Raw genomic sequence first — 26,797 nt, 5'->3', positions numbered from 1 at the left:
TTTTCTCAGAGGGGGATTTAGCATTTAACTCTTTAAGGATCTTTGTGTTTTCTTGGGCCATACTTTAGGAGCAGCTGGCTTAGTGCAGCACCTCAAAGACAACTACATTTGGGTGGGATTTCAGAAAGCCCCACCAAACTGATTTAAATCAATAAGGAACTAGTTAGGCTCACGCAACAAGAATGTTTGGGACAGACTGTCCACGCTGGTACAGTACCTCACTGATGTCCAGGAATCAGGCTTATTCTGTGTTCTTAGCCTGGCATCCATAACTCGTATTACTCACCTCATGGCTCCAGGGTGGCTGCAGTGCCACCAGACAGCATATCTGTATTCTGGGTAAGAAGAATGAGGAAGGGCAAAATGCAAAGCACTCTCCCTTAGTCTTTGTCTTCTTATCCAGTCACCTAGATAAATTCTGCTTACATCATTGCCTAGATGAGAAGATAAGGGTTTCAGCCTTTTAGCTGTTATTTAGTCACATGATGGTAAAGATGGGGTTACGTTCTGAGACATGCAATGTTAGGCAATTTTGTAGCTGTAGGAACATCATAGAATGTACTTACATGAACCTAGATGATATAGCCTACTATACACCTAGGCTATATGGTGTAGCCTATTGTTCCTAGACTACAAACCCGTACAGCATGTTACTATTCTGACTACTATATGCAGTTGTAACAAAATGGTAAGTATTTGTGTATCTAAACATATCTGTGGCTGGGCATGGTGGCTCACGCCTATAATCTCAGCACTTTGGGAGGTGGCAGAGGGAGAATTGCTTGAGCCCAGGAGTTGAAGGCCTGCCTGGGCAACACAGTGAGACCTCATTGCTACAAAAAATTTTGAAAAATTAGCCAGGCGACTGGGTGCAGTGGCTCAGACCTGTAGTCTCAGCACTTTGGGAAGCAGAGGCGGGCAAATCATGAGGTCAGGAGTTCGAGACCAGCCTGGCCAATATGGTGAAACCCTGTCTCTACTAAAAATACAAAAATTAGCTGGATGTGGTGGCACATCCCTGTAATCCCAGCTACTCAGGAGGCTGAGGCAAGAGAATCGCTTGAACCTGGGAGGTGGAGGTTGCAGTGAGCCGGGATCATGCCATTGCATTCCAGCCTGGGCAACAAGAGTGAAACTCCGCCTCAGGGGGAAAAAAAAATTAGGCATGGTTGCATGCACCTGTAGTGTAGTACCAGTTACTTGGGAGGCTGAGGTGAGAGGATCACTTGAGCATGGGAGGTGAGGCTGCAGTGAGCCACATTCGCACTCCAGCACTCCAGTTTGGGCAACAGAGTGAGATCCTGTCTCAAAAAAAAAACAAAAACATATATATCTAAACATGGAAAAGGTACGGTAAAAATAGGGTACTGTAATCTTTTTTTAAGATTGTTTTGGCTAGGCGTGGTGGCTCACGCCTGTAATCCCAGCACTTTGGGAGGCCGAGGTGGGCGAATCACGAGGTCAGGAGATTGAGACCATCCTGGCTAACACAGTGAAACCCCTTCTCTACTAAAAATACAAAAAATTAGCTGGGCGTGGTGCCGGGCACCTGTAATGCCAGCTATTTGGGAGGCTGAGGCAGGAGAATGGCGTGAACCCAGGAGGCAGAGCTTGCAGTGAGCTGAGATCGCACCACTGCCCTCCAGCCTGGGCGACAGAGCAAGACTCCGTCTCAAAAAAAAAAAATTAACTTTTAGGTTTAGGGCTACACATGCAGGCTAGTTATATAGGTCAACTCTTGTCATGGGGGTTTGATGTACAGAATATTTCGCCACCCAGGTACTAAGCATAGTACCCAATAGTTATTTTTTTCTGTTTCTCACCTCCCACTCCGCCCTCTGGTAGGCCCCAGTGTCTGTTGTTTCCCTTTTTGTGTCCATGTGTTCTCATCAAAATACAGTATTATAATCTTACAGCACCACCATTATATATGTGGTCGGTCATTAACCAAAACATTATTATGCAGTGCATGACTGTATTTGAGGGCATCAAAGGAAAAGGGGGATGGTGATAGCTTTATTTTTAATCTCAATAGTCCCTCTGATTCCCAAGACCCTTGTAATTCCTGGCTCTTGGTCTTCTAGGTGCTACGCATGATGGTCGGAGTAAATATCTCAGATGAGCAGCTGGGCAGCATCGCAGACAGGACCATTCAGGAGGCTGATCAGGATGGGGACAGTGCCATATCTTTCACAGAATTTGTTAAGGTTGGTCACTTACCTCTTTGTTTGAAAAAGTGACGTTTTACTGCACAGGAGGAAGTGGGGAGAACATTACTCAGATAAGAGCTTGGGAGTGTTGTGACATTCATAACCTTCGTAACTGTTACTGGTTTTCTCCCCCAGGTTTTGGAGAAGGTGGATGTAGAACAGAAAATGAGCATCCGATTTCTTCACTAAAGGAGACCAAACTGTTCCTTGCAGTCTAGTATTTAAGAACTGGAACTTGAAAGTCCTCCTTCCACCAACTCCACCTCCACCCCCTCATTCCCCTTCTCCCAAAGTACTACTGCTGTTGCATGACAACCCCAAATATGTTCTGTCAACACAAACCTGCCTTTGGTGTATAAACAGGGCATTACAGAATGGTACACCCTATCTATTTCTGTTCAGTATCCATTCACTAGTTCTTCGTTTATAAATATCTTCCCTATTCTGCCGCTGAATGCCACACATCCATCCAGTCTGAGAAAGTGAGAGAGGCAATCATGCCAAGAACAAGCCAGCAAAGCTCTTTCACCAGGTGTAGACTGTAGCCCTGCTGCCTTCCCTCCAGCGAGTCTGCCAGCATGCTTTATCCTTTTTATATGTTCTTTGCTTCCTACTTGTGTGTCATCCAACATACTGTTCACTTACTCTGGCAGTCTTTCTGCCTTTCATTAAGCCTCAAAATCTCCTCTGTTCTACTTGCACCACAAGCTATGCCCTATATATGTATTTCTGACTTGGCAGGATAGTTCAGGGGTCTGGCAGTTTTTATTTACCTTCATTATTAAATGGGCCTCTGGGATGTTGCCTCTCCAGGAGCTTTTTGGTAACCAACATTTCTCTCAAAGTATGAGACCATCCTCTGCACTCTGCTCTGTCATCAAAGGCTGCTAGGTGGAGATACCCTTTTTGAAAGGTGGCCTTGGTGAGAGGTATGGAGTCAAGTCTTCTAGGCTGCTTGCCCACATCACTCTACCTCTGGCCTCTGATTCTCAACTTTGTACCTATGTGGCTCCTCTTGTTAGTGCAATGTTGACTGTTAAAAAAAAACAGCAGTATGCTTACAGGTTTGCTTAGTTTGGGGACACTGTAACTACCAGAATGGCTGCTCTGACAATATGCCTAGGGACTTTCTCATGGCTTTTATTAACAAGGAGGCTGGGCACCCTATAAAGCCTCATGCATTCACACCTTTGCAGCATGGTTTATGCCTCAGTGTTATGTGCACTGCAATGTTTTCCACTTCACATTTCCAAGTAGAAAGATTAGTGTTACGGAAGTGCCTAATATCCCAGTCCAAATTTATTTATTTATTTATTTATTTTTTGAGACAGAGTCTTGCTCTGTCGCCCAGGCTGGAGTGCAATGGTGTGATCTCCGCTCACTGCAACCTCAGCCTCCTGGGTTTAAGCGATTCTCCTGCCTCAGCCTCCCAAGTAGCTGGGATTACAGGCACGCACCACCATGCCCGGCTAATTGTTTGTATATTTAGTGGAGACAGGGTTTCACCATGTTGGCCAGGCTGGTCTTGAACTCCTGACCTCGTGATCCACCCGCCTCAGCCTCCCAAAGTGCTGGGATTATAGACGTGAGCCACCGCGCCTGGCCCCAGTCCAAAATATTTAAAGATTGCTTCCTTAGTGTCTTGAAGTTTTGCACAAATTTTTTTTTGAGACGGAGTCTCACTCTGTTGCCCAGGCTGGAGTGCAGTGGCATGATCTTGGCTCACTGCAACCTCTGCCTCCTGGGTTCAAGCAATTCTCCCGCCTCAGCCTCCCAAGTAGCTGGGTTTACAGACGTGGCCACCATTCCTGGGTTATTTTTGCATTTTTAGTAGAGACGGAGTTTCACCATGTTGACCAGGTTGGTCTTGAACTCCTGATCTCAGGTGATCCTCCGACCTCGGCCTCCCAAAGTGCTGGGATTACAGGCATGAACCACCACGCTCAGTCACAAAATTCTTTATGAATTTTACACTTGGCAAATGTTAATGATGAAAGCCATAGTCTGCTCCTAATACATGTCCAAAGCATTGACTATTTATCATTAGCTGCCTGGTTACATTAGCTCCCTAGCTCCTTGTATAGACCACTGCTAATCCCTTAGAAACAAGAGGTCTGGCACTAGTAGCACAACCTAAGGTGGCATTACAGGTCTTTGAGCAAGCCACAGTCAAACTTTTCTGCCAAAGTCAGTAGACTTCAGTGTATCAGGCTGCTGCTATCCTAATGTATGTGTCTATTTATCCACACATCTGCCCTTGGCTGACTTTCTCTGACTCATTGCTTGCTTGCTTGTTTCCTTGCTTTGGAAAACTATTGAAGATGTGTAGGTTATTCTTTAGGAAGGGGATTGCTACAAAAATACCACTGCAAAAGGGTGGAAAAGGGTGGAGAACAGGGGAGTAGCCTGGCTGGATGGCTCAAATATAAATGAATGAGGAATTCTTTATGAGTATCAGTCACACTTTGTGATCAAGTGATGTAATATAGGAATTAGTGTAAAAGGGAAGAATGTCTGATACTGATCTATTAGGTACTTTAGAGGATTCTTGATTGGCATAAAGTTCCTAAGGTTATAGCTTTTCCCCCCTTTTGGCTGTATAGCAAAGTGTTTTAATCCAAGGTTGTGCCTTACTGTTCCATTAAAATTGTATCTTCGATCCATCAATAAATACTTGTGGTTGAAACAAAATAACTTTTGTCCATTTTACAAGAATTTTATGTAACTTAGTCCCTTCAAGTTTGAAATCACAGTGTCTCCCTAACTCAAGTTTATGTCTGTACTGTCAGCTGCAGTCTACTCTGCTGCTGCCTGGACATATGAAGTGGAAACATTCTTCGAGGGGCCAGCACTTTTGGCCTCTAGACACAGTTTTGTCAGCTGTGGCCACTTCCCATTCATTCCAGCTAAGATGCAATTTCTGTGCTTGACTCCCCAACTCCTTAAATGTAGAAAAGGCCTAAAAATCCAGTATCTGTCTATTCCTTGTGAAGTTGCCCACCTCCTCATTCATGTGCAGCTTCAGTGGTGACATACTCTGCTTTTACATGGCTTTTTCTTTTTTTTTTTTTTTTTTTTTTTGAGACGGAGTCTTTGTCACCCAAGCTGGAGTGCAGTGGCGCGATCTCAGCTCACTGCAAGCTCTGCCTCCTGGGTTACACCATTCTCCTGCCTCAGCGTCCCGAGTATCTGGGACTACAGGCGCCCACTACCATGCCCGGCTAATTTTTTGTATTTTTAGTAGAGATTGGGTTTCACCATGTTAGCCAGGATGGTCTCGATCTCCTGACCTCGTGATCCGCCTGCCTCGGCCTCCCAAAGTGCTGGGATTACAGGCGTGAGCCCCCGCACCTGGCCAGCTTTTTCTTTTTGTTTTTTGAGATTGAGTCTCACTCTTGCCCAGGCTGGAGTGTGATGGCACAGTCTTGGCTCACTGCAACCTCCACCTCCTAGGTTCAAGCAATTCTCCTGCCTCAGCCTCCTGAGTAGCTGGGACTACAGGCACGTGCCACCACACCTGGCTAATTTTTGTATTTTTGGTAGAGATGGTGTTTCACCATGTTGGCCAGGCTGGTCTCCTGACATCAGTTGATTCACCTGCCTCGGCCTCCCAAAGTGCTGGGATTACAGGCATGCGCCACTGCACCAGGCCAGGAATCTGCATTTCTATGCATTTCTATGAATCCACCCAGATGACAGCCCACTTGGTGTTTGGCAAGCACGGTACGCTGGGCCCCGCTTGTCATAACCCCGAAGAGGAGCCACCCCATATATACCCTTCCTGTCGTCTCACGCGTCCTTGTGAAGAGACCACCAAACAGGCTTTGTGTGAGCAACAAGGCTGTTTATTTCACCTGGGTGCAGGCGGGCTGAGTCCCAAAAGAGAGTCAGCAAAGGGTGGTGGATTATCATTAATTCTTACAGGATACCCGGTGGAGCTAGGAGCAATATTTTGCCGGCAGGGGGTGGATCTCACAAAGTACATTCTCAAGGGTGGGGAGAATTACCAAGAACCTTCTTAAGGGTGGGGAGATTACAAAGTACATTGATCAGTTAGGGTGGGGCAGAAATCACAATGGTGGAATGTCATCAGTTAAGGCTATTTTCACTTTTGTGGACCTTCAGTTGCTTCAGGCCATCTGGATGTATAGGTGCAGGTCACAGGGGATATGATGGCTTAGCTTGGGCTCAGAGGCGTGACACCTGCCCCTCTGGGAAATGGTGCAGAAGAAAGGATGTCCTACAGTTGGGTGTAGCAAACAACAAAACTGCCAGTTATAACAGGTTTCCTCTATGCAGGAGGGCCCTCAGAAAAGTGACAAATCCTTCTCTCCTGTATTGACCAAAGCTGTAAACAGGAGGACAACGTTTGAACCCTCTAAGAGTCAAAGACAGAGACAAACTGGAACCATTACATTTTTTCTCCAGGTGTTGTGTTACCCCAGAATTAAAAGCCTGGGCACGGTGGCTCATGCCTGTAATCCCAGCACTTCGGGAGACCCAGGTGGGTGGATCACCTGAGGTCAGGAGTTCGAGACCAGTCTGGTCAACATAGTGAACTCTCGTCTCTACTAAAAATACAAAAATTAGCCCGGCGTGGTGGCATGCGCCTGTAGTCCCAGCTACTTGAGGGGCTGAGGCAGGAAAATCGTTTAAACTCGGGAGGCGGAGGTTGCCGTGAGACAAGATCGTGCCACTGCACTCCAGCCTGGGCGACAGAGACTCTGTATTAAAACAAAAAAAACCAAAAAACAAAAATCAAAAACAAAACCCTCGGGCCTAAGAATAAAATTATTAGTACTACAGTTTAACCTAACAGTGGCTTAAAATAGTCACGCAGCCTAGCCACACTATCTTACCACGTGGTACAGCTTCTACGCGGAAATTTTACATTCTTAATAAATGAATTACAAAAGCATTTACCGTGTTACCTCGATTCTGGCACCCAATCCGACTAAGAAGGGATCGAAAGAGTGCGGCGAGAGCTATTGATTGACGTGCATTCCAGCCAACCTACGACGCAAGGAGAGCGCGCGCGAGCAGGACGATATCCAATCATCACTCAGCTGCAGCAGCGGAGGCGGGGCTTGTGGGAACGGCCCACCGCAGGGTTGGCTGACTTGAGAAGCTGCGAAGATGGCGGAGTAAGGCGTGCCGCTGTAAACTGGCCTTTGGGCCGGGGGCGGGCAGCCCCCGGGAGGCCGAGTGCATCTGTTGGACCGTGCAAGGTGAGCCGAGAAGGCCAGTGACGGGGGGACGAGCAGGCGCCGAGGAGGTGGTGTGGCCCAGCCGGGAAGGGTACGGAAGCGCGCAGGAGCCTGTGAGTTGCGGGCAGCCGGCCTCGGCCTCGGCTGGGCGGGGGTTCCAACCTCGGCGGCTCCGGGGCGGCCGGCACCTGCCTTCTGGGTGTGTCGCACGGCCCACTCCTCAGCCCGCCTCGGTCCTTCCCAGTGCCATGCCTTTAGCCACCTTTGTGCTTTCTGCTTGCACCCCCACGGTGCTGTATCTGGCAGCCGCTGCTTCTGCCATCGATTTATTTTTCGAAGAATATCTTTGTTTTATTGATTTACTTATACTCCTCGCCTTAGGACTTCGTGCCCCCTCTTTGCCCGTCTGCGGTATCAGTTGAGGCCTGTTGTGGCTCTGAGTATTTTGTGTCCCCAGCTCGTTGACCTTGAGACTTGTAACAGGTTCCCCTTGGGAATTGCATTCGCGTGTGTTTATCGCGGACATCCTGGTGCAACCTTTACTAAATCCGTTGGCTCCCACTCCCACCTCCCAAACTTTTATGATCTGAGTAAGCGGTTCTGGCACTGATGTCCTCATAACCTTCCAATGGCGCATGAATTTTGGCTGATGGCAGGATTTTGATAGAATTCACCGTTTTTGGTTTCCGACCCAGAAGTACAGGAGTTCAGTGTACACTATTGTTTTTATAGAGACAGAATGATAGGTTAATGTTATTAGAACGTAGTTTGTGTAAAGCGGTGGGGTTGCACAGTGTCAACACCGTGAGGCATTTAGTATTCGGTTCTCTTGACTAAACGGGTTGTCTCTTTTTGTAATTTGGATTGTTGTAGCCCCTCATCCGGTCTCAGTTAAATTCTAGGAAAGTTCCTGTTACTAGGTTTCTAAATTGGTGTGGCCTGTTTAAAACTGGCACATCAGTTCAGTTCCGATGGACACACCATTAGACAAATGAATGTTTTTGGGTATGCGCTTTGTTGGCCTTGGATTTACTAGAGCTGAAAAATAACACAGAAGGACTTCTATATGAGACCTTTTTTTATCGCTTTTGTTAGTTTATTTTTTGTTTTTTTGTCTTTGTCTCATCCAGGAGAAGAAAAAAAAGAGATCGGCCAGAGGAAAGGAACTAACCAAACATTCTTCCTCCCTACCTTACAGAGGGGAGTGGTCATCTACACTAAAGCAAAGTGTCACGCGCATCCCTGTGAAGAGACCACCAAACAGGCTTTGTGTGAGTAATAAAGCTGTTTATTTCACCTGGGTGCAGGCAGACTGAGTCCGAAAAAGGAGTCAGCAAAGGGAGTTACGGGTGGGCAGTTCTATAGGATTTGGGTAGGTTAGTGGAAAATTACAGTCAAAGGGGGTTGTGCTCTTGTGGGCAGGGGTGGGGGGGGTCACAAGGGGCTCAGTGGGGGAGCTTCTGAGCCAGGAGATAGAATTTCACAAGGTAATGTCATCAGGGAAGGCGGGAATCCAACATTTTCACTTCTTTTGTGATTCTTCAGTTGCTTCAGACCATCTGGATGTATACATGCAGGCTTGGGCTCAGAGGCCTGACACAAAGGTCTTAAGTAGGGGTTCATAAACTACTGGAAATTTTATGCACAATTACACATTTTTGTGGGAAGGAGAAGATCCATAGTATAAGATTCTCAAAAAGGACAGTGTTCCGTAAAAGCTTGAGAATCACTGCTCCAAGACTTGACATCTTTTTAAAATTAATGCCAGTGCAGGTAGAGAGTAACTGCTTTCTTATTATTCCTTTTGAATAGTTTATGATATTGATTTTTTTTTTAACAATAGCTTGTTTGTTTAATATTGCACACTGAAATTACTAGCACCAGTGAGGGCTATATCCTTAATGTTCTTTTTATTTTTAGGTTCCTTATCACAGGAAGAAAATTTTCCTTGACCTTTAGGTGCTTTTATATTCATCTCAAAAACAAAATTCTGAACTCAGGACTTGGCAAGTAAGTAATTGTGGGCTAATCGTTCCAAATACTGTTTAAGCAGCATGAAAACAGGTACATAGAAGTGGAACAATAAGCCGTTAGCTTCAACAGAAGATGAACATGAAAAATGACTATAAGCTATTGAAATTTAAGTTAAATATTTTATTTTTCAACAAAAACATATTAAATAAAAAGGAGTAATCTTGATCATTTGCTCAAACTACCAATAATTTTTACTGTCTAAAGAAAAAAGACACATATTTAATTAGATTGAAGGAAATCAAATGATTAAAAAAATAGGCCTGGCCCGGTGGCTCAAGCCTATAATCCCAGCATTTTGGGAGGCCGATGTGGGCAGATCACTTGAGGTCAGGAGTTTGAGACCAGCCTGGCCAACATGGGGGAACCCCATCTCTACAAAAAATAAGCAGGTGTGGTGGCATACGCCTGTAATCCCAGCTACTTGGGAGGCTGAGGCAGGAGAATTGCTTGAACTTGGGAGGCAGAGGCTGAAGTGAGCTGAGATTGCGCCCCTGCCTGCGCTTCAGCCTGGGGGACAGAGACAGACTCCATCTCAAACAAAAATACAATTAAAAAAAATATATTACTGGGTGGTTTTATTTAAACAAATTTTGTGTATATTTCAGGTATACAACATGATGTTATGGGATACATATAGATAGTAAAAAGGTTTCTACAGTGAAGTAAATTAACATCCATTGTCTCACATAGTTATTCTTTTGTTTTTGTGGCAACAGCTAAAATCTCATTTAGCATGGATCCTGTTTACAGTACAATTTTATTACCTATAGTTGTCATGTTGTACATTAGATCGTTAGACTTGTTCAGCCTACGTAACTGTTCCTTTGTATCCTCTGACTTATATCTCTTCCTTTACTAACTCCCTCATCACTGTTTTGTTCTCTAACTCTGTATATTTGATATTTTTTTTAAATTCACATGTAAATGAGATTGTGCAATATTTTTCTTTCTGTACTCCTGACTCATCTATGCTGTGACAAAAAAAAAAAAAACTTCCATACTGTTTTCCATAGTGGCTGTTCCGATCTACATTCCCACGAACAGTCAATAATCTTTTTTTCTTTTTCTTTTTTTTTTTTTTGAGACAGAGTCTTGCTCTGTCAGCACTTGCTCTGCATCTCTGGCTGGAGTGCAGTGGTGCTATCTCGGTTCACTGCAGCCTTTGCCTCCCTAATTCAAGCGATTCTTTTGCTCAGCCTCCCAGGTAGCCAGGGTTACAGGTGTGCGCCACCACGCCTGGCTAATTTTTGTATTTTTTTAGTAGAGACAGGATTTCACCATGTTGGCCAGGCTGGTCTCAAACTCCTGGCTTCATCCCAGCATGCTGGGATTACAGGCGTATGCCACTGCACCTGGCCAAGAGCTCATTCTTTTTTAGGGCTGAGTAACATATTCCATCATATATATGCACTGTAGTTTCTACGGTTTATCCATTCATCCATTGATGGACAGTTAGGTTGTTTCCGTATTTTGGCTGTTGTGAATAATGTTCCACTGAACATAGGAGTGCAGACATCTTTATGAGGTGGTGATTTCATGTCTTTTGGTTATATGCCCAGCAGAGGGAGTGCTGGGTTATGTGGTGGTTCCATTTTTAATTTCTTTAGAAACTTCCCAGCTGGGCGCGGTGGCTCGTGCCTGTAATCCCAGCTACTCAGGAGGCTGTGGCAGGAGAATCGCTCGAACTTGGGAGGCGGAAGTTGCCATGAGCCGAGATCACGCCACTGCTCTCCAGCCAGGGCTACGGACTGAGGCTCCATCTCAAAAAAAAAAAAAAAAAAAAAACTTCCATACTATTTTCCACAGTGGCTGTTCCGATCTACATTCCCACGAACAGTGAATAATAATTCACTTTTCTCTTAAACCAGGCAAATTTTAGAATGAGTTTATTTATTTATTTATTTATTTTGAGACACTTTTGCTCTTGTCGCCCAGGCTGGAGTGCAATGGTGCAATCTCGGCTCACTGCATCCTCTGCCTCCCGGGTTCAAGCGATTCTCCTGCCTCAGCCTCCTGAGTAGCTGGGATTACAGGCGCCCGCCACCACACCCGGCTAATTTTTATATTTTTAGTAGAGATGGGGTTTCACCATATTCAGCAGGCTCGTCTTGAACTCCCGACCTTGTGATCCACCCACCTTGGCCTCCCAAAATGCTGAGATTGGAGGTGTGAACCACCACGCCTGGCCGGTATGTCCTTTCTTAATTGACAGTGACATTATATCTGCAAAATAGGCTTCACACCTGCTGTGTTAGTTTTAGTTTCCTAGGCCTGATGTAATAAAGCACCACAAACTGGGTAGCTTAAAATAACAGAAATTGTTTCATAGTTCTAAATAAAGGTCAGATATCTAAAACCAAAGTGTTGGCAGGGCCATCCATCTGAATGCACTGAAAAAAATTTCCAATCCTTCTAACTTCTTGTGGTTCCTTAACTTGTGGCAGCATAACTCCAATCTTCACATGAAGTTCTTCCCGTTTGTGTATCTGAATCCTAATATAAGGACACCAGTCATACTGGATTGGTGTCCATCCTGCTCTGTTATGACCTCATCTTAGCTGCTGACTCTATTACCTGCAATGACTCTATTACCAAATAAAGTCACAGTATGAGGTACTAGGGGCTAGGACTTTTAACATGCGAATATTGGGAGGACACAGTTCAACCCATTAATGCCTACTTGTACCTTGATTATTTATATGAAACCATTCAGTGTGCAACTGCTTTGAGGATTGAAACCTTGTATGTAGTACCAGCTACTCTGGAAACTGAAGTAGTAGGATTGTTTGAGGCCAGAAGTTCAAGGCTGCAGTACGCTGATTGTGCCTGTGAGTAGCCACTGCACCCCAGCTTGGGCAGCATCAGAATTATAGAGACAGAAAGTAGAATGATGGTCGCCAGGGGCTGCAGGAAGGGCAGTGAGAGGGAATTACTGTGTAATATGTACAAGGTTTCAGTTTGGGAAGAAGAAATGAGTCCTGGAGATGGATTATGGTGATGATTGCACAGCAGCATGAATGTACTTAATACTACTGAATTGTATACTCGAAAGGGTTAATATGGTAAATTTTATGTGTATTTTATCACAATAAAAACATTGAAAAATAAAACAACCTTTGTATGTATATGTATATGTGTGTGTATATATGATATATATGATTGATTTTATATATATATATATATATATATATATCAGTAGTAAGAACGGGAATAAAAACTGATGAGGCAAAATGCCCTTTAGAGTGAGGAAGGCCTTACCACTTGGGTTTACAAGTTTAAGTTCAAGTAGATGATAATAGAAACTTGACATTGGTATAGCACAATATTTATAGTAATCTAAATACCCATCTGTAGGCTGGGTGTGTTAGCTCACACCTGTAATCCCAGCAGTTTGGGATGCCAAGGCGGGTGGGTTCCTTGAGGTCGGGAGTTCGAGATGAGCCTGGCCAACATGGTGAAACCGTGTCTCTACTAAAAATACAAAAATTAGCTGGGCATAGTGGCGCTTGCCTGTAGTCTCAGCTACTCTGGAGGCTGAAGCAGGATAATTGCTTGAACCTGGGAGGTAGAGGTTGCAGTGAGCTGAGATTGCACCACTGCACTCCAACCTGGGCGACAGAGCAACACTGTTTCTGGGAAAAAAATATATATATATATATGTGTGTATGTATAATTTACATATATAATATATATTTATGTTTTTTTATATAATATGTTTATAAAATTTATATGGTGTAGAGAACTGATGTAAATAAAGTACATCAAAGGTAGTACTTTACTTACAAAATGGTACTTTGTTCTGAAGTGGAATGATCTCTAAGATACATTAACAGAAAAAGCAAGGTACAGAACAATATATAGTGTGCTTTCATTTGTGGGAAATGTCTCTAGAGATGTTGTGTAGCCATAGAATATTCCTAAAAGGATGTGCAAGAAACACTGTTTACCCTATTTTACCTTATCTCTTGCATATATTTATTCAAATAAGTAATTTAGAATTTTCAAAGGAAGCGCTGAATAAATATTTGATAAATGAAAACAAATTTTTGCTCAGACAACATTTTACATTGATAAAGTATAGTATATTCCTACCTAGGGGGCAGGAATTGAGCACCTCACCCATTTTTTGTTGTTGTCTCTCGCTCTTTTGCCCAGGCTGGAGTGAAGTGGCACAATCTTGGCTCACTGTAACCTCCATCCCCCAGGTTCAAGCTATTCTGCCTCAGCCACTTTCGTACCTGGGATCATAGGTGTCCGCCACCATACCCGGCTAATTTTTGTATTTTTATTAGAGATGGAGTTTTGCCATGTTGGCCAGGCTGGTCTCCAACTCCTGACCTCAGGTGATCCACCCCCCTCAGCCTCCCAAAGTGCTAGGATTACAGGCGTGGGCCACCGCGCCTGGTAAGGTGTTTGGTTTTTTGTTTTTTTTTTTAATTTATTTTTTTGAGACGGAGTCTCACTCTGTTGCCCAGGCTAGAGTGCATTGGTGCTTGCTGCAACCTCCGCCTCTGGGGTTCAAGCGATTCTCCTGCGTCAGCCTCCTGAGTAGTTAGGATTACAGGTGCCTGCCACCATGCCTAGCTAGCAAGGTTTTTTTTTTTAATATGACAGTTATAAACTTAATTTGATTGATAGTGATAATAGTATTCATTGTGTTTTGTGTTTAGAATATATTCTAAATTCCCTATTTACATAGCAAAGTAAAAAAGGGGCACTAACTCCCACGATACATCATTCTCTCTGTCCTTAGAGGAAGCAAAGTATATTAGTTATTGCTGTATAACAAATAACCCAAAACTTAGTGGATTAACACAGCAACAAATATCTATTACGTCTCTCAAGAATTTGGGAATAGCTTAGCTATGGGGAGGTTCTGGCTTAGGGTCTCTTAAAAGTTTGAAGTCTGGCTGGGTGCATTGGCTCACACCTGTAATCCCAGCACTATGGAGGCCAAGGTGGGCGGATCACGAGGTCTGGAGATGGAGACCATCCTGGCTAACATGGTGAAACCCCGTCTTTACTAAAAACACATACACACAAATTAGCCGGGCTTGGTGGCGGTCGCCTGTGTAGTCCCAGCTACTCAGGAGGCTGAGGCAGGAGAATGGCATGAACCTGGGAGGTGGAGCTTGCAGTGAGCCGAGATCGCACGCCACTGTCCTCCAGCCTGGGCAACAGAGCAAGGCTCCATCTCAAAAAAGAAAAAAAAAGCTTGAAGTCTGATGGAGTTCTATGGTGACACATTTACATGGCTGGCACATTCATGCTGTTAAGGGGGAAGTTTCATTTCTTCCCAATGTAGGCCTCTTTCAGGGCTGTGTGAGCACCCTTATACGGTGGCTGGCTTCTCCCTAAACAAGCAATCTAAGAGAACAAGACAAAAACCATAGTCTACTCTATGACTTTGCCTCAGAAGTCACTCACTGTCACATCCACCTTGTTCTGGTGGTCAGTATTCTGACATCAAGTGGTACATGACAATACTTTTTTTTTTTTTTTTTTTAGATGGAGTCTCACTTTGTTTAGATTTTTTTTTTTTTTGAGACGGAGTCTCGCTCTGCCGCCCAGGCTGGAGTGCAGTGGCCCGGATCTCAGCTCACTGCAAGCTCCACCTCCCGGGTTCACGCCATTCTCCTGCCTCAGCCTCCCGAGTAGCTGGGACTACAGGCGCCCGCCATCTCGCCCGGCTAGTTTTTTGTATTTTTTAGTAGAGACGGGGTTTCACCGTGTTCGCCAGGATGGTCTTGATCTCCTGACCTCGTGATCCACCCATCTCGGCCTCCCAAAGTGCTGGGATTACAGGCTTGAGCCACCGCGCCCGGCTGGAGTCTCACTTTGTTCCTCAGGCTAGAGCATGGCAAGCTCTGCCTCCCGGGTTCATGCCATTCTTCTGCCTCAGCCTCCCGAGTAGCTGGGACTACAGGCATCCACCACCATGCCCGGCTAATATTTTGTATTTTTAGTAGAGATGGGGTTTCACCGTGTTAGCCAGGATGGTCTCGATCTCCTGACCTTGTGATCCGCCTGCCTCCGCCTCCCAAAGTGCTGGGATTACAGGCGTGAGCCACCACTCCCGACCATGGCAATACATTTCTGACACCACCCAGAGTTAGCATAGACCTACAGGTCAAAGGGCATGGTCCTCAACAAGACTGTCCTCACTTCAGATGCCAGCTGTACTTTGGAGGTACCCCCAGCCACCTGCATTTTTGACAACCTGGCTACAGATTTAGAGATTCCCATGACCCTGTTAGAACCAACTTTTGATTCATTTGTTTTCTTTATTGTTTTTAGTTCCTTTAAAGTTAGGTTGGTTGATTTGAGGTCTTTTTACTTTTTTTGAGACAGTTTCACTCTGTTGCCCAGGCCAGAGTGCAGTGGTGCAATCTCAGATCACTGGAACCTCTACCTCCTGGGTTCAAGCAATTCTCCTGCCTCAGCCTCCCAAGTAGTTGGAATTACAGGTGTGCGCCACCATGCCCAGATAATTTTTGTATTTTTAGTAGAGATAGACTTTCCCCATGTTGGTCAGGCTGGTTTGAAACTCCTGACTTCAAGTGATCCGATCGCCTCGGTCTCCCAAAGTGCTGGGATTACAGGTGTGAGCCACTGTGCCTGGCTGACTTTTTAGAAACAAGATCTCACTCTGTTACCCAGGCTGGAGTTCAGTGGCTTTTTTCAGGTGTGATCATGGCACACTGCAGCCTTGCACTCCTGGCCTCAAGTGATCCTCCCATCTCAGCCTCCTGAGTAGCTGGGACTACAGGCATGTGCCACCACTGCTGGCTGAGGGCTATTTTAATGTAAGCATTTACAGCTATAAATTTCCATCTTAGCATTGCTTTCACCACATCCCATAAGTTTTTATTAGGTTTTCATTTGTCTCAAGGTACTTTCTAATTTCCTTTTTGATTTATTTTTTGACTCACTGGTTTAGGAGTGTATTTTTTTTTTTTTTTTTTTGAGATGGAGTCTCGCTCTGTCACCCAGGCTGGAGTGCAGTGGCCGGATCTCAGCTCACTGCAAGCTCCGCCTCACGGGTTCACGCCATTCTCCTGCCTCAGCCTCCCGAGTAGCTGGGACTACAGGCACCCGCCACCTTGCCCGGCTAATTTTTTGTATTTTTTAGTAGAGACGGGGTTTCACCGTGTTAGCCAGGATGGTCTCGATCTCCTGACCTCGTGATCCGCCCGTCTCGGCCTCCCAAAGTGCTGGGATTACAGGCTTGAGCCACCGGACCCAGCCAGGAGTGTATTATTTAATTTCCACTGGCTTATTTACTCTAAATTCCAAGGATTTAGAGTATCCTTTCCCAGAACAAAGAGCAGTCAGAGTCGTTATTATACAACAGTCACGTAGATTAACCCTGATTCATTGTTGGAGGCGACTGTAAAAAGGCCTGAATACCAGGAGGCAGCAATCACTGGTGATTATTTTGGAGGCTGGTTAGCACAGCAAATCATTGGCTCACAAGCTAGCTTACCTAAGGTGTCCACATACAATTTATATTCTCCTTTGCGATCCTCCCAATGAGTCAGGTTTTTTAGTAGAAGGTTACTTTATATAATCAGCATCAGTAAGCAAGTGAGTAACTTCAACCACTTGAAAGTACCTAATGTGAGGCCAACTTTAGGGGGAATTTATTTGTAAGTTTTGTGTATCTGTTGTATAGTTGTAGTTGATAAATCTAGAAAACTAGATTTTCAGCAGCCGGGTGTGGTAGCTCACACCTGTAATCCCACCACTTTGGGAGGCTGAGGCAGGTGAATCACGAGGTCAGGAGTTCAAGACCAGCCTGGTCAACATGGTGAAACTCTGTCTCTACTAAAAATACAAAAAATCAGCTGGGCATAGTGGCAGGCACCTGTAATCCCAGCCACTCAGGAGGCTGAGGCAGGAGAATTGCTTGAACCCAGGAGGTAAAGGTTGCAGTGAGTCGAGATTGTGCCATTGCACTCCAGCCTGGGTGACACAGGAGACTCCATCTTGAAAAAAAAAGAAAACTAGATTTTCTAGATTGTGTCTAATTATATTTTTAGTTCATGTTGGCTAAGCATTTAAGAGCCCTACTATTCATGTATTCAACAATTTTTTTTTTTTTTTAAGATAAAGTCTCGCTCTGTCACGCAGGTTGGAATGCAGTGGTGCAATCTCATCTCACTGCAATCTCTGCCCCTCGGACACAAGCTGTCCTCCTGCCTTAGCCTCCCAAGTAACTAGGCCTACAGGCACCCGCCACCACACCTGGCTAATTTTTGTAATTTTAGTAGAGATGGGGTTTTGCCATGTTGGCCAGACTGGTCTCGAACTCCTGACCTCAGGTGATCCACCCACCTTGGCCTCCCAACGTGTTAGGGTTACAGGCATGAGCCGCCACACCCAACCTATTCAACACATTTTCATCAAGTGCCTACCATGGGTCACATGCTATTCTGGGGCTTGTAATTCATGGGTGAACAAAACAGGATCCTTCCAGTGGATCTTACATTTTAGACAAAACAGTAAGTGAGAAATGAAATAAGTACCTCTTGTAAGTTCCTAGATAGTGTCACCTGCTGTGGATAAAGGGAAAACTAGAGCGGGATAAAGGGCAATGATGGGAGATTATCTGTGTATAAGATGAGGGGAAGATACAGGTTTATATAGGGGCCCAAGGTAGGCCTCAATGAAGAAGTGATATTTAGAGACCTGCAGGGGGACTTAGTTATGCAGATACCTGGGGGAAGAGTCCTCCCAGTGTGGGAACAGCCACTACAAAGGCTGTAAGGAGCATGCCTAATGTTTCAGAAAGAGCAGAGTCCACTGTGGTTAGAGCCCATGATGGAGCTATGGTCAGAAGAGATCAGGGTGCAGATCTTAAGAGGAACTGAAGGTCATGAGTTTTGGCTTTTACACTAAGCTGCTATTTATTCAGCTATTCTGGGTTTTGTTGTTGTTTGTTTTGAGACAGGGTCTCACTGTCGCCCAGGCAGGAGTGCAGTGGCACAGTTTCAGCTCACTACAACTTTGCCTCCTGGGCCCAAGCGATTCTCCCACCTCAGCCTCCTGGGTAGTTGGGACTATAGGCACATGCCACCACACTCGCTAATTTTTTCAGTTTTTTGTAGAGACAGAATCTTAGTATATTGCCAGGCTAGTCTCAAACTCGTGGGCTCAAGCAGCCTTCCCCCGCCTCAGCCTCCCAAAGTGCTGGGATTATAGGTGTGAACCACTGTGCCCAGAAGCCATCCTCAAATGGGTTAGTTATATCCTGCCATTAATGATACATGCACATACATACCTATGTGTAAGAGTGTATAAATTGATTAGTCATGTCTGAGATATGAAATTGGGCATTTTGAAGAGAATATAAGCTTATGATTTGCTAGTGTTTTTGCCTAATATTAAGATATAGATTATTTGGGGGACAAAGTTTATATATGTTCAAGGTGTGCTTCCTCCCCCATCCAGACGGCATCTTGCTCTGTCACCCAGGCAGGAGTGCAAGTGGCCCGATCTCAACTCACTGCAACCTTCAGCTCCCAGGTTCAAGCAATTCTCATGCTTCAGCCTCCCAAGTAGCTGGGATGACAGGTGCCTGCCACCACACCTGGCTAGTTTTTGTATTTTTAGTAGAGACGGGGGTTTCACCATGTTGGCCAGGCTGGTCTCGAACTGCTAACCTCGTGATCCTCCCAGCTTGACCCCCCCAAAGTGTTGGGATTACAGGCGTGAGCCACTTCGCCCAGCCAAGGTGTTTTTACGTACATTTTATGTTATGTTTTATGTTATGTTATGTTATGTTATGTTATGTTATGTTATGTTATGTTATGTCTTTTGAGACTGAGTCTTGCTCTGTTGCCCAGGCTGGAGCTTGCAGTGAGCGCCACGTCCCGGGTTCACGCCATTCTCTTGCCTCAGCCTCCTGAGTAGCTGGGACTACAGGCGCCACCACCACGCCCGGCTAATTTTTGTATTTTTAGTGGAGACGGGGTTTCACCGTGTTGGCCAGGATGATCTCGATCTCCTGACTTCATGATCCGCCCGCCTTGGCCTCCCAAAGTGCTGGGATTTCAGGCATGAGCCACCGCGCCCAGCCACACTTTTTTTTTGAGACAGTCTTGCTCTGTTGCTATTCTGGAGGGCAATGGCGCTATCTTGGCTCACTGCAACCTCCACCCCCCGGGTTTCAAGTGAGCCTCTGTAATGAGGCAGCTCTGCTGCTCAGGGTTCTAAAGGTGTACCTGTGGATCTTTTTTTTTTTTTTTTTTTTTTTTTGAGACGGAGTCTCGCTCTGTCGCCCAGGCTGGAGTGCAGTGGCGCTATCTCAGCTCACTGCAAGCTCCACCTCCCGGGTTTACGCCATTCTTCTGCCTCAGCCTCCCGAGTAGCTAGGACTATAGGCGCCTGCCACCTTGCCCGGCTAGTTTTTTGTATTTTTTAGTAGAGACGGGGTTTCACCGTGTTAGCCAGGATGGTCTTGATCTCCTGACCCTGTGATCCGCCCGTCTCGGCCTCCCAAAGTGCTGGGATTACAGGCTTGAGCCACTGCGCCCTGCCACCTGTGGATCTTTACTTTTTCCTCTTCCATGCTGCTTTTGCAACAAGTGCAAATTCTGCACTTTTTTTCCTCCTGATTTGATTCGGGATTAATATACATTTGGCTTTCCTAGGCTTTTAATAAGAACCCCATCTTGAACCAGAAGACGTTATTTAGCTTCAATTTACAGTTGAGGTGTTTTTTAATGTATATGACAGACTGAAAATAGTGGGCTAGAAAGACTAGTTAGCTGATCGCTATTGATCATTTTTGTAAACTAAAATCATTTAAGCCTTTGACGGGCATCTGTGATGTATTATTGTAAAACTCTTAAACATTTTACAGTGTACAATTCATTGGCATTAAGTATATTCCACATGGTTGTATAAGCATTACCATTATCTCTAGAATTTTTTCATCATTTCAAATAAACTCAGTACTCATTAATCTCCCCATCTCCCCTCCCACAGCCCCTGGTAACCTCTCTACTCTAAATCTCTATGAATTTGACTATTGTCAGTATCTCATGTAAGTGGAATTATACAATATTTGCCCTTTTGTGTCTAACATCTTTTTGCAGATTTAACAGTTTTTACATTTAGCAACAATGAACTTGATGTACTTTTTAAAATTTTTTTTCAGACAGAGTCTCACTCTTGTCACCCAGGCTGGAGTGCAGTGGCACAATCTTGGCTCACTGCAACCTCCGCCTCCAGGTTCAAGCAATTCTCCTGCCTCAGCCTCCTGAATAGCTGGGATCACAGGCACCCGCCACCACGCCCAACTAATTTTTTTGTATTTTTAATAGCCATGGGGTTTCACCATGTTGACCAGGGTGGTCTCGAACTCCTGACCTCAGGTGATCCACCCGCCTAGGCCTACCAAACTGCTGGGATTACTGGCGTGAGCCACTGCGCCTGGCCTTGATTTAGTCTTTACATGTTTACATTTGGTGATAATGAAACAGTATGTATTTTACTTACAGTTATATTTTATAAAATACCATTTATTGCTGGTAGTTGAAGGTGATTCAGAGTAAGATACGTATGGTTTTGAGTATTATATATTTAGACATCAAATTTGGAGTACAGTGCTACTTGTGTTTATTTTTGTTTCTTTTTTATTTTGATAGGAGCTGCAAGCGAAGATACACTGCTACGTTATTTTTCATTTTTATTTTTTGGAGACAGAGTCTCACTCTTGCTCAGGCTGAGTGCAGTGGTGCAATCATGGCTCACTGCAACCCCAACCTCCAGGCCTCAAGCAATGCTCCTGCTTCAGCCTCCAAAGTAGCTGGGACCACAAGAGGGCACTGCCACGCCCTGCTAATTTTTTATTTTTTCTAGAGTGGGGTCTTGCTGTGTTGCCCAGGCTGGTCTCCAACTCCTGGGCTCAAGGGATCCTCCTGCCCTCAGCCTCCCAAAGTGCTGGGATTACAGGTGTGAGCTGCTGCACCTGGCTCAGTGCTACTTTAAAACACAAATGTGGCCGGGCCCAGTGGCTCACGCCTGTAATCCCAGTATTTTGGGAGGCTGAGGCGGGTGAATCACTTGAGGTCAGGAGTTCGAACCCAGCCTGGCCAACATGGTGAAACCCCGTTTTTACTAAAAATACAAAAATTAGCCAAGTGTGGTGGTGCATGCCTGTAATCCCAGCTACTCGGGAGGCTAAGGCAGGAGAATCACTTGAACCCAGGGGGCAGAGGTTGCAGTGAGCTGAGATCATGCCACTGCACTCCAGCCTGTGCAGCAGAGTAAGACTCCGTCTCAAACAAAAAACAAAACAAAACAAAAAATGTTTTATATGCAGAAAAGTTTTTTGTATCATGCTTGTATAAATCCAGCTTTTTTTGTATCGTGCTTGTAATTTTTTTTCTGGCTATTACTGCTTTTCTGATAATAGTACTGAATTTGGTGTTATGGTTGGTCATTTTCTTTTAGATAATATGTAATCCAAAATACTCTTTTCTTTTTTGTTTGTTTGTTTGTTTGTTTGAGACAGAGTCACACTCTGTTGCCCAGGCTGGAGTGCAGTGAAGCAATCTTGGCTCACTGAAATCTCTGCCTCCCAGGTTCAAGCAATTCTCCTGCCTCGGCTTCCTGAGTAGCTGGGACTATAGGCACCCGTCACCACGCCCAGCTAATTTTTGTATTTTTAGTAGAGACAGAGTTTCACCATGTTGACCAGGCTGGTCTTCAACTCCTGACCTCATGATCCGCCTGCCTTGGCTTCCCAAAGTGCTAGATTTACAGATGTGAGCCACTGCGCCCGGGCTATTCTTTTCTTTATATTTTAGATATTGTTTTGAGTCAGCTTATGCAGAAGTACCTGTCCTAATCTTTCTGTTTTTATTTTGTATTTCTAGGTGTCTCTATGTTGTCTCCTAGAGTGGGTAGTCCTGCTTCTTTTACCCAGTTACTTTCCCTATTCTTGAAATGTGGCTATCACTTCTCTACACATTACCTCCATGATTTGGAATGGAAAAGGCCACTTTTCTTTTTGTTCTGCCTCTCAAATTCAACACAGAGGAGCTCCTAGGATTCCAGTTATCCTGCCAACATCTCCAGGAAGAAAGAAGCAACTCGCATGGGTCTTCTGCTGTTTGCTTACTTATAAAGACATCATTTGCAAGCTGAAGGCTGAATTTCATTTGAAACAGGTGCTTAGGTGGTGGTATTTGTGAATACTTTTCATTCCAAGCAAGAAAACTAAAGAAGTAGCAAGTATGGATGCTTCAGGGTTTTAAAAAAATGTCTTCCAGTTTCAGCCACTACCATGATAAGCATAGTTGAGACTGCAGCAGTAAATTCCAAATATGTCTTTCTAATTTGACGTGAAAGATACTAAAAATGTATGTTTGTATATTTAAATCCTGGCTCATCCTGTGACATAGATTTACTGAATAAGAACAAAGACCCAATTTTAAACAAAAACCTAGGCCGGGTTCGGTGGCTCACGCCTGTAATCCCAACACTTTGGGAGGCCGAAGCATGCGAATCACTTGAGGTTGGGAGTTCAAGACCAGCCTGACCAACATGGAGAAACCCCATCTGTACTAAACATAGAAAATTAGCCGGGTGTGGTGGTGCATGCCTGTAATCCCAGCTACTCGGGAGGCTGAAACAGGAGAATCACTTGAACCCGGGAGACAGAGTTCGCAGTGAACCGAGATTGCACCACTGCACTCCAGCCTGGGCGACAGAGTGAGACTCCATCTCAGAAAAAAAAAAAAAACAAAACTTTGGACATAGAGGAGTCGGGGTCAGAGACGGGAGGATGAGAGAATTTTCCATATAACTCCTTTTCCTTAAGAAAAAGAAGCAAAAATGCCTCATGCAGTGCCATCTGACTCTATGGTGTTTCACATTATATAGTTACAGTTTTTTGTAAACGCATAAGATTAACTCTTCCTGCAACCCAAGGTGGATACTTGGATGTGTGATTTTTTTTTTTTTTTTTTTTTGAGGCAGAGTCTCGCTCTGTTACCCAGGCTGGAGTGACTGGCGTGATCTCTGCTCACTGCAGTCTGTCCCACCTGGGTTCAAGCGATTCTCCTGCCTCGGCCTCCCAAGTAGCTAGGATTATAGGTGCACACCACCACTCCCAGCCTGATTTCTTACTCTAGATATTAGGTATATCGTTAGGCTGAAAAGGCTGGGACTCAGGTGCTTTCCCCAGTTGGGACTGAACTTTCTCATCAGAGAATGGGCCTCAGAAGCAATGTTCCTAAACTTGTGGTTGGGTCATCGTGGAAAAGAAACCTCAAAACAAGAAAAATAATTACAATAAGACATGGATTTTCTTTTTTTCCCACAACAGTTATACATTATAAAGAACAGACTGTCGTAGAAAACTGTCCTTGCTTCCAAATCAGCAGAGGACCATTGTATGTATTGTCAGGTCTTTATATAAGAGTGAAACCTTTATTGATGCTTCTTTGTGAGTAGAGAATAAATTTTAAAACTAATTAGATGAAATTAAGAACAGAGAATACTGGAACATCTCTGTGTTTTCCAGAATGTTCACTCAGGTCCATGAATGCTGTGATGCTGGGAACTTAGGGAAGATTCACCAAAATTTGAGAGTGATAAAAATGACCCAAAATGGGAAATGTTGAGCACTCTTACTATTAGTGAGATTGGTCAATCAACCCATTTGAAATGGGTAAAAATTACTTTTAGTAAAATAATTACATATTATATATAAAATATTTCTTTTTTTGAGACCTACTGAGTGAGTGATAAAAGCATAGTAGAAATCACTTTGGTTAAAAGTAACTCAAAATTTTCTCTAAGTTACCTACTCAAGTTTTTCTTTAATATTTTGAAATTGTTCAAGACAGAATGGAGCCTACATATATGGGTTCCACTAGTATGTTGAAAATGTCATATCATGGAGAATTTGTACCTTCCAGCTGTCTGTTAACCCATCTTCTCTGTACTTCTGGCACCGTTTTTGGTAGGATCATTTGGCAGGGGTAGAGTACCTGTACTTTTGGCACCATTGAAACCAGCTCTGGCCCACTTGTTTGAATAGCTATCAGACTCAGTGTCTCTATATGTTTTATATTTTTTTCATTCCACAGTGGAGAGAACCAGTGTCTAATGCTCTTGAAATTGTTTCTGTATCTTCCATGGTTCAGACCAGATGCATTTAACAAAATGGATATATTCCAGCTGTAGTTGCCCAGTGTTTACTTAATACATCTACATTTTTTTCTTGTCTATTTTGGTCCCCTTGATAGGAAGAGCTATATTTCAGGCAGGACTATACATGGATTTGTGGCCATGCTTCCTTCCGTTCCCTTGCTCTTCCATGTTAGCTGGCAGGTTTTCTTTTGAAAAGTTAAACAACGGGGTATGTGCAATAGAAATATATATATATATGTATATTTTAATACTTGTGGACAAATGTTACAAGTTGTTTAAGAACAACAAAATCACCAATGTCTTCCATTTTGAGATGTGTATAGTTTTGTAAGCATTAGTGCTTGGTAGCATATTGTAGTGCCATGTTAGGGGTTAGTGCATGAGCCTAGTGATTTTAAACTTCAGGATGAATTATTGATAATAACAAATAGTGTAAAAAGAGTGGGAAATCCAAACCTTTTCTTTTTCCATAATGTCTAAATCTGTTATGTTCTCCCTGGGGAAAAGAGATTAAGGCCCAAAAGACTCATTTATGAATAGAATTGTGGGGTCAAAATCTGAGATACTATGAGGACGTTTCAGCTTTCCATAAGGTATCTGGAAACCAGCTGTCTTTGTGTCTTATGAAACCTCAAGTCAAAATCAGACCCCATTTAATTATTCTGCTTTGCTCTTTTTTCGGGGGGGTTATGGGGGAAGATAGAGTCTCACTCTGTCACCAGGCTGGAGTGCAGTGGCACAATCTCGGCTCACTGCAACCTCTGCCTCTTGGGTTCAAGTGATTCTCGTGCCTCAGCCTCCCGAGTAGCTGGGACTACAGGCACGCACCACCACGCCCAGCCAATTTTTGTATTTTTAGTAGAGACGGGGTTTTGCCGTGTTGGCCAGGCTGGTCTCGAACTCCTGACCTCAAGTAATCCACCCGGCCTGCTCTTTTCATGTCTTAACATGGCATGTCTTTTAGGTTCATTGTTTTCCTACTCCTTGTATGTCAAGAAATTACATTTTGCATGTCTTGTGGAGATGCTGTTACTTGCTTTAGTGAGTGCTTTTCTAATCTGCAGACCATTTACATTTCCTATTTGCAGCATGCTGTGTGCAAACACTCCGTAATTTGGATTATTCAATTATTTGTTAGGGCTCTTCCTATTTCCAAATGTGCTGAATTGTCTGTTGATGGGATTTTCAGACCTTTTCATGAGAACTGGAAATGTAGCTGGGTGGCACCTACCTAGGTTGCTATGTAATAAGTAGACTCTTTCTCTTGGGTATAGTAAGCCTTAGACAGCTTTCACTTTTATCTGCTTTACTTGTGGAAATAAAACAGTTGTTTTGTTCTGAAATAAGAAGATAGCTTTCTGTAGAGAAGGAATTCCTACCTCTAAAAGCTGCCTTGAAAACTCAGAAGTGGCAGTTTTCTGAGGTGATTTTTTTCAATTTCAGTATTAGGGAGAGTCTAGCATTTGCTGACACAGATTCTACATAACTAATGTATGATAGCAAATGCAAAACTATTATAATGTGGTGTATCTTGTGCAGACACAGGTTAGAACAAGTAGACTCTGGCAGCAGATCTCCAGAGACCCAAGTTTAGATTCTCATCGTGTATCTGAAGTAGTTACACTCTTGACTTAAGTAGTTTAGTGCCTGGAAGAATCCATTACTGAAAAGCATTTAAATTAAAAAAAAAAAAAAAAAAAAAACTGAAAAGGTAATGAATACAGAATAGCACAGTATATAGGAAAGGATATTTCCTGTTGCAAAAAAAAAAAAAAAGCCATAAAATGAATAGTAATTTTCAAGAGGTAGAATTTTAGTAGCAATAAGTTCGTGCATGTATAGTAATTTGCATTAGCAAGGTTGTACAGTAGAATAAGTGATACTGCTTGAGTTTGTGGGGCTCTGCAATCAAGAGTTGCACACAGGCCAGGTGCGACGGCTCACACCTGTAATCCCGACACTTTGGGAGGCTGTGGCAGGCGGATCACAAGGTCACGAGATCAAGCCCATCCTGGCCAACATGGTGAAATGCCATCTCTACTAAAAATACAAAAATTAGCCGGGTGTGGTGGTGCGTGCCTGTAGTCCCAGCTACTCAGGAGGCTGAAGCAGGAGAATCGCTTAAACCTGGGAGGCGGAGGTTGCAGTGAGCCGAGATCGTACCACTGTACTCCA

At 44.1% G+C, this 26,797-nt stretch overlaps 1 protein-coding gene and 1 long non-coding RNA gene across 2 annotated transcripts in view; both read left to right on the top strand.

The window, feature by feature from the left end:
- CHP1 (calcineurin like EF-hand protein 1) overlaps positions 1–4,904 on the top strand; it is a 50,964-nt gene extending 46,060 nt beyond the window's left edge. The window contains exons 6-7 of the mRNA XM_003900799.3: positions 2,085–2,207; positions 2,346–4,904. Coding sequence (XP_003900848.1) covers positions 2,085–2,207; positions 2,346–2,399 — 177 coding nt within the window. The 3' untranslated portion in view covers positions 2,400–4,904. The remainder of the gene's footprint in view (positions 1–2,084; positions 2,208–2,345) is intronic.
- Positions 4,905–7,292: 2,388 nt separating this feature from the next.
- On the top strand, positions 7,293–26,398 carry LOC101001430. The gene is made up of 4 exons (XR_649065.4): positions 7,293–7,438; positions 8,548–8,688; positions 9,338–9,427; positions 22,339–26,398. It is a non-coding gene; the product is annotated as an uncharacterized LOC101001430 (long non-coding RNA).
- Positions 26,399–26,797: the final 399 nt, after the last annotated feature.

The sequence above is a fragment of the Papio anubis genome, chromosome 7 (genome assembly GCF_008728515.1).
Source record: "Papio anubis isolate 15944 chromosome 7, Panubis1.0, whole genome shotgun sequence".
Lineage (NCBI taxonomy): Eukaryota > Metazoa > Chordata > Mammalia > Primates > Cercopithecidae > Papio > Papio anubis.
Note: the sequence above shows the minus strand (reverse complement) of the source record. Positions and strands in the feature narration are given on the sequence as shown.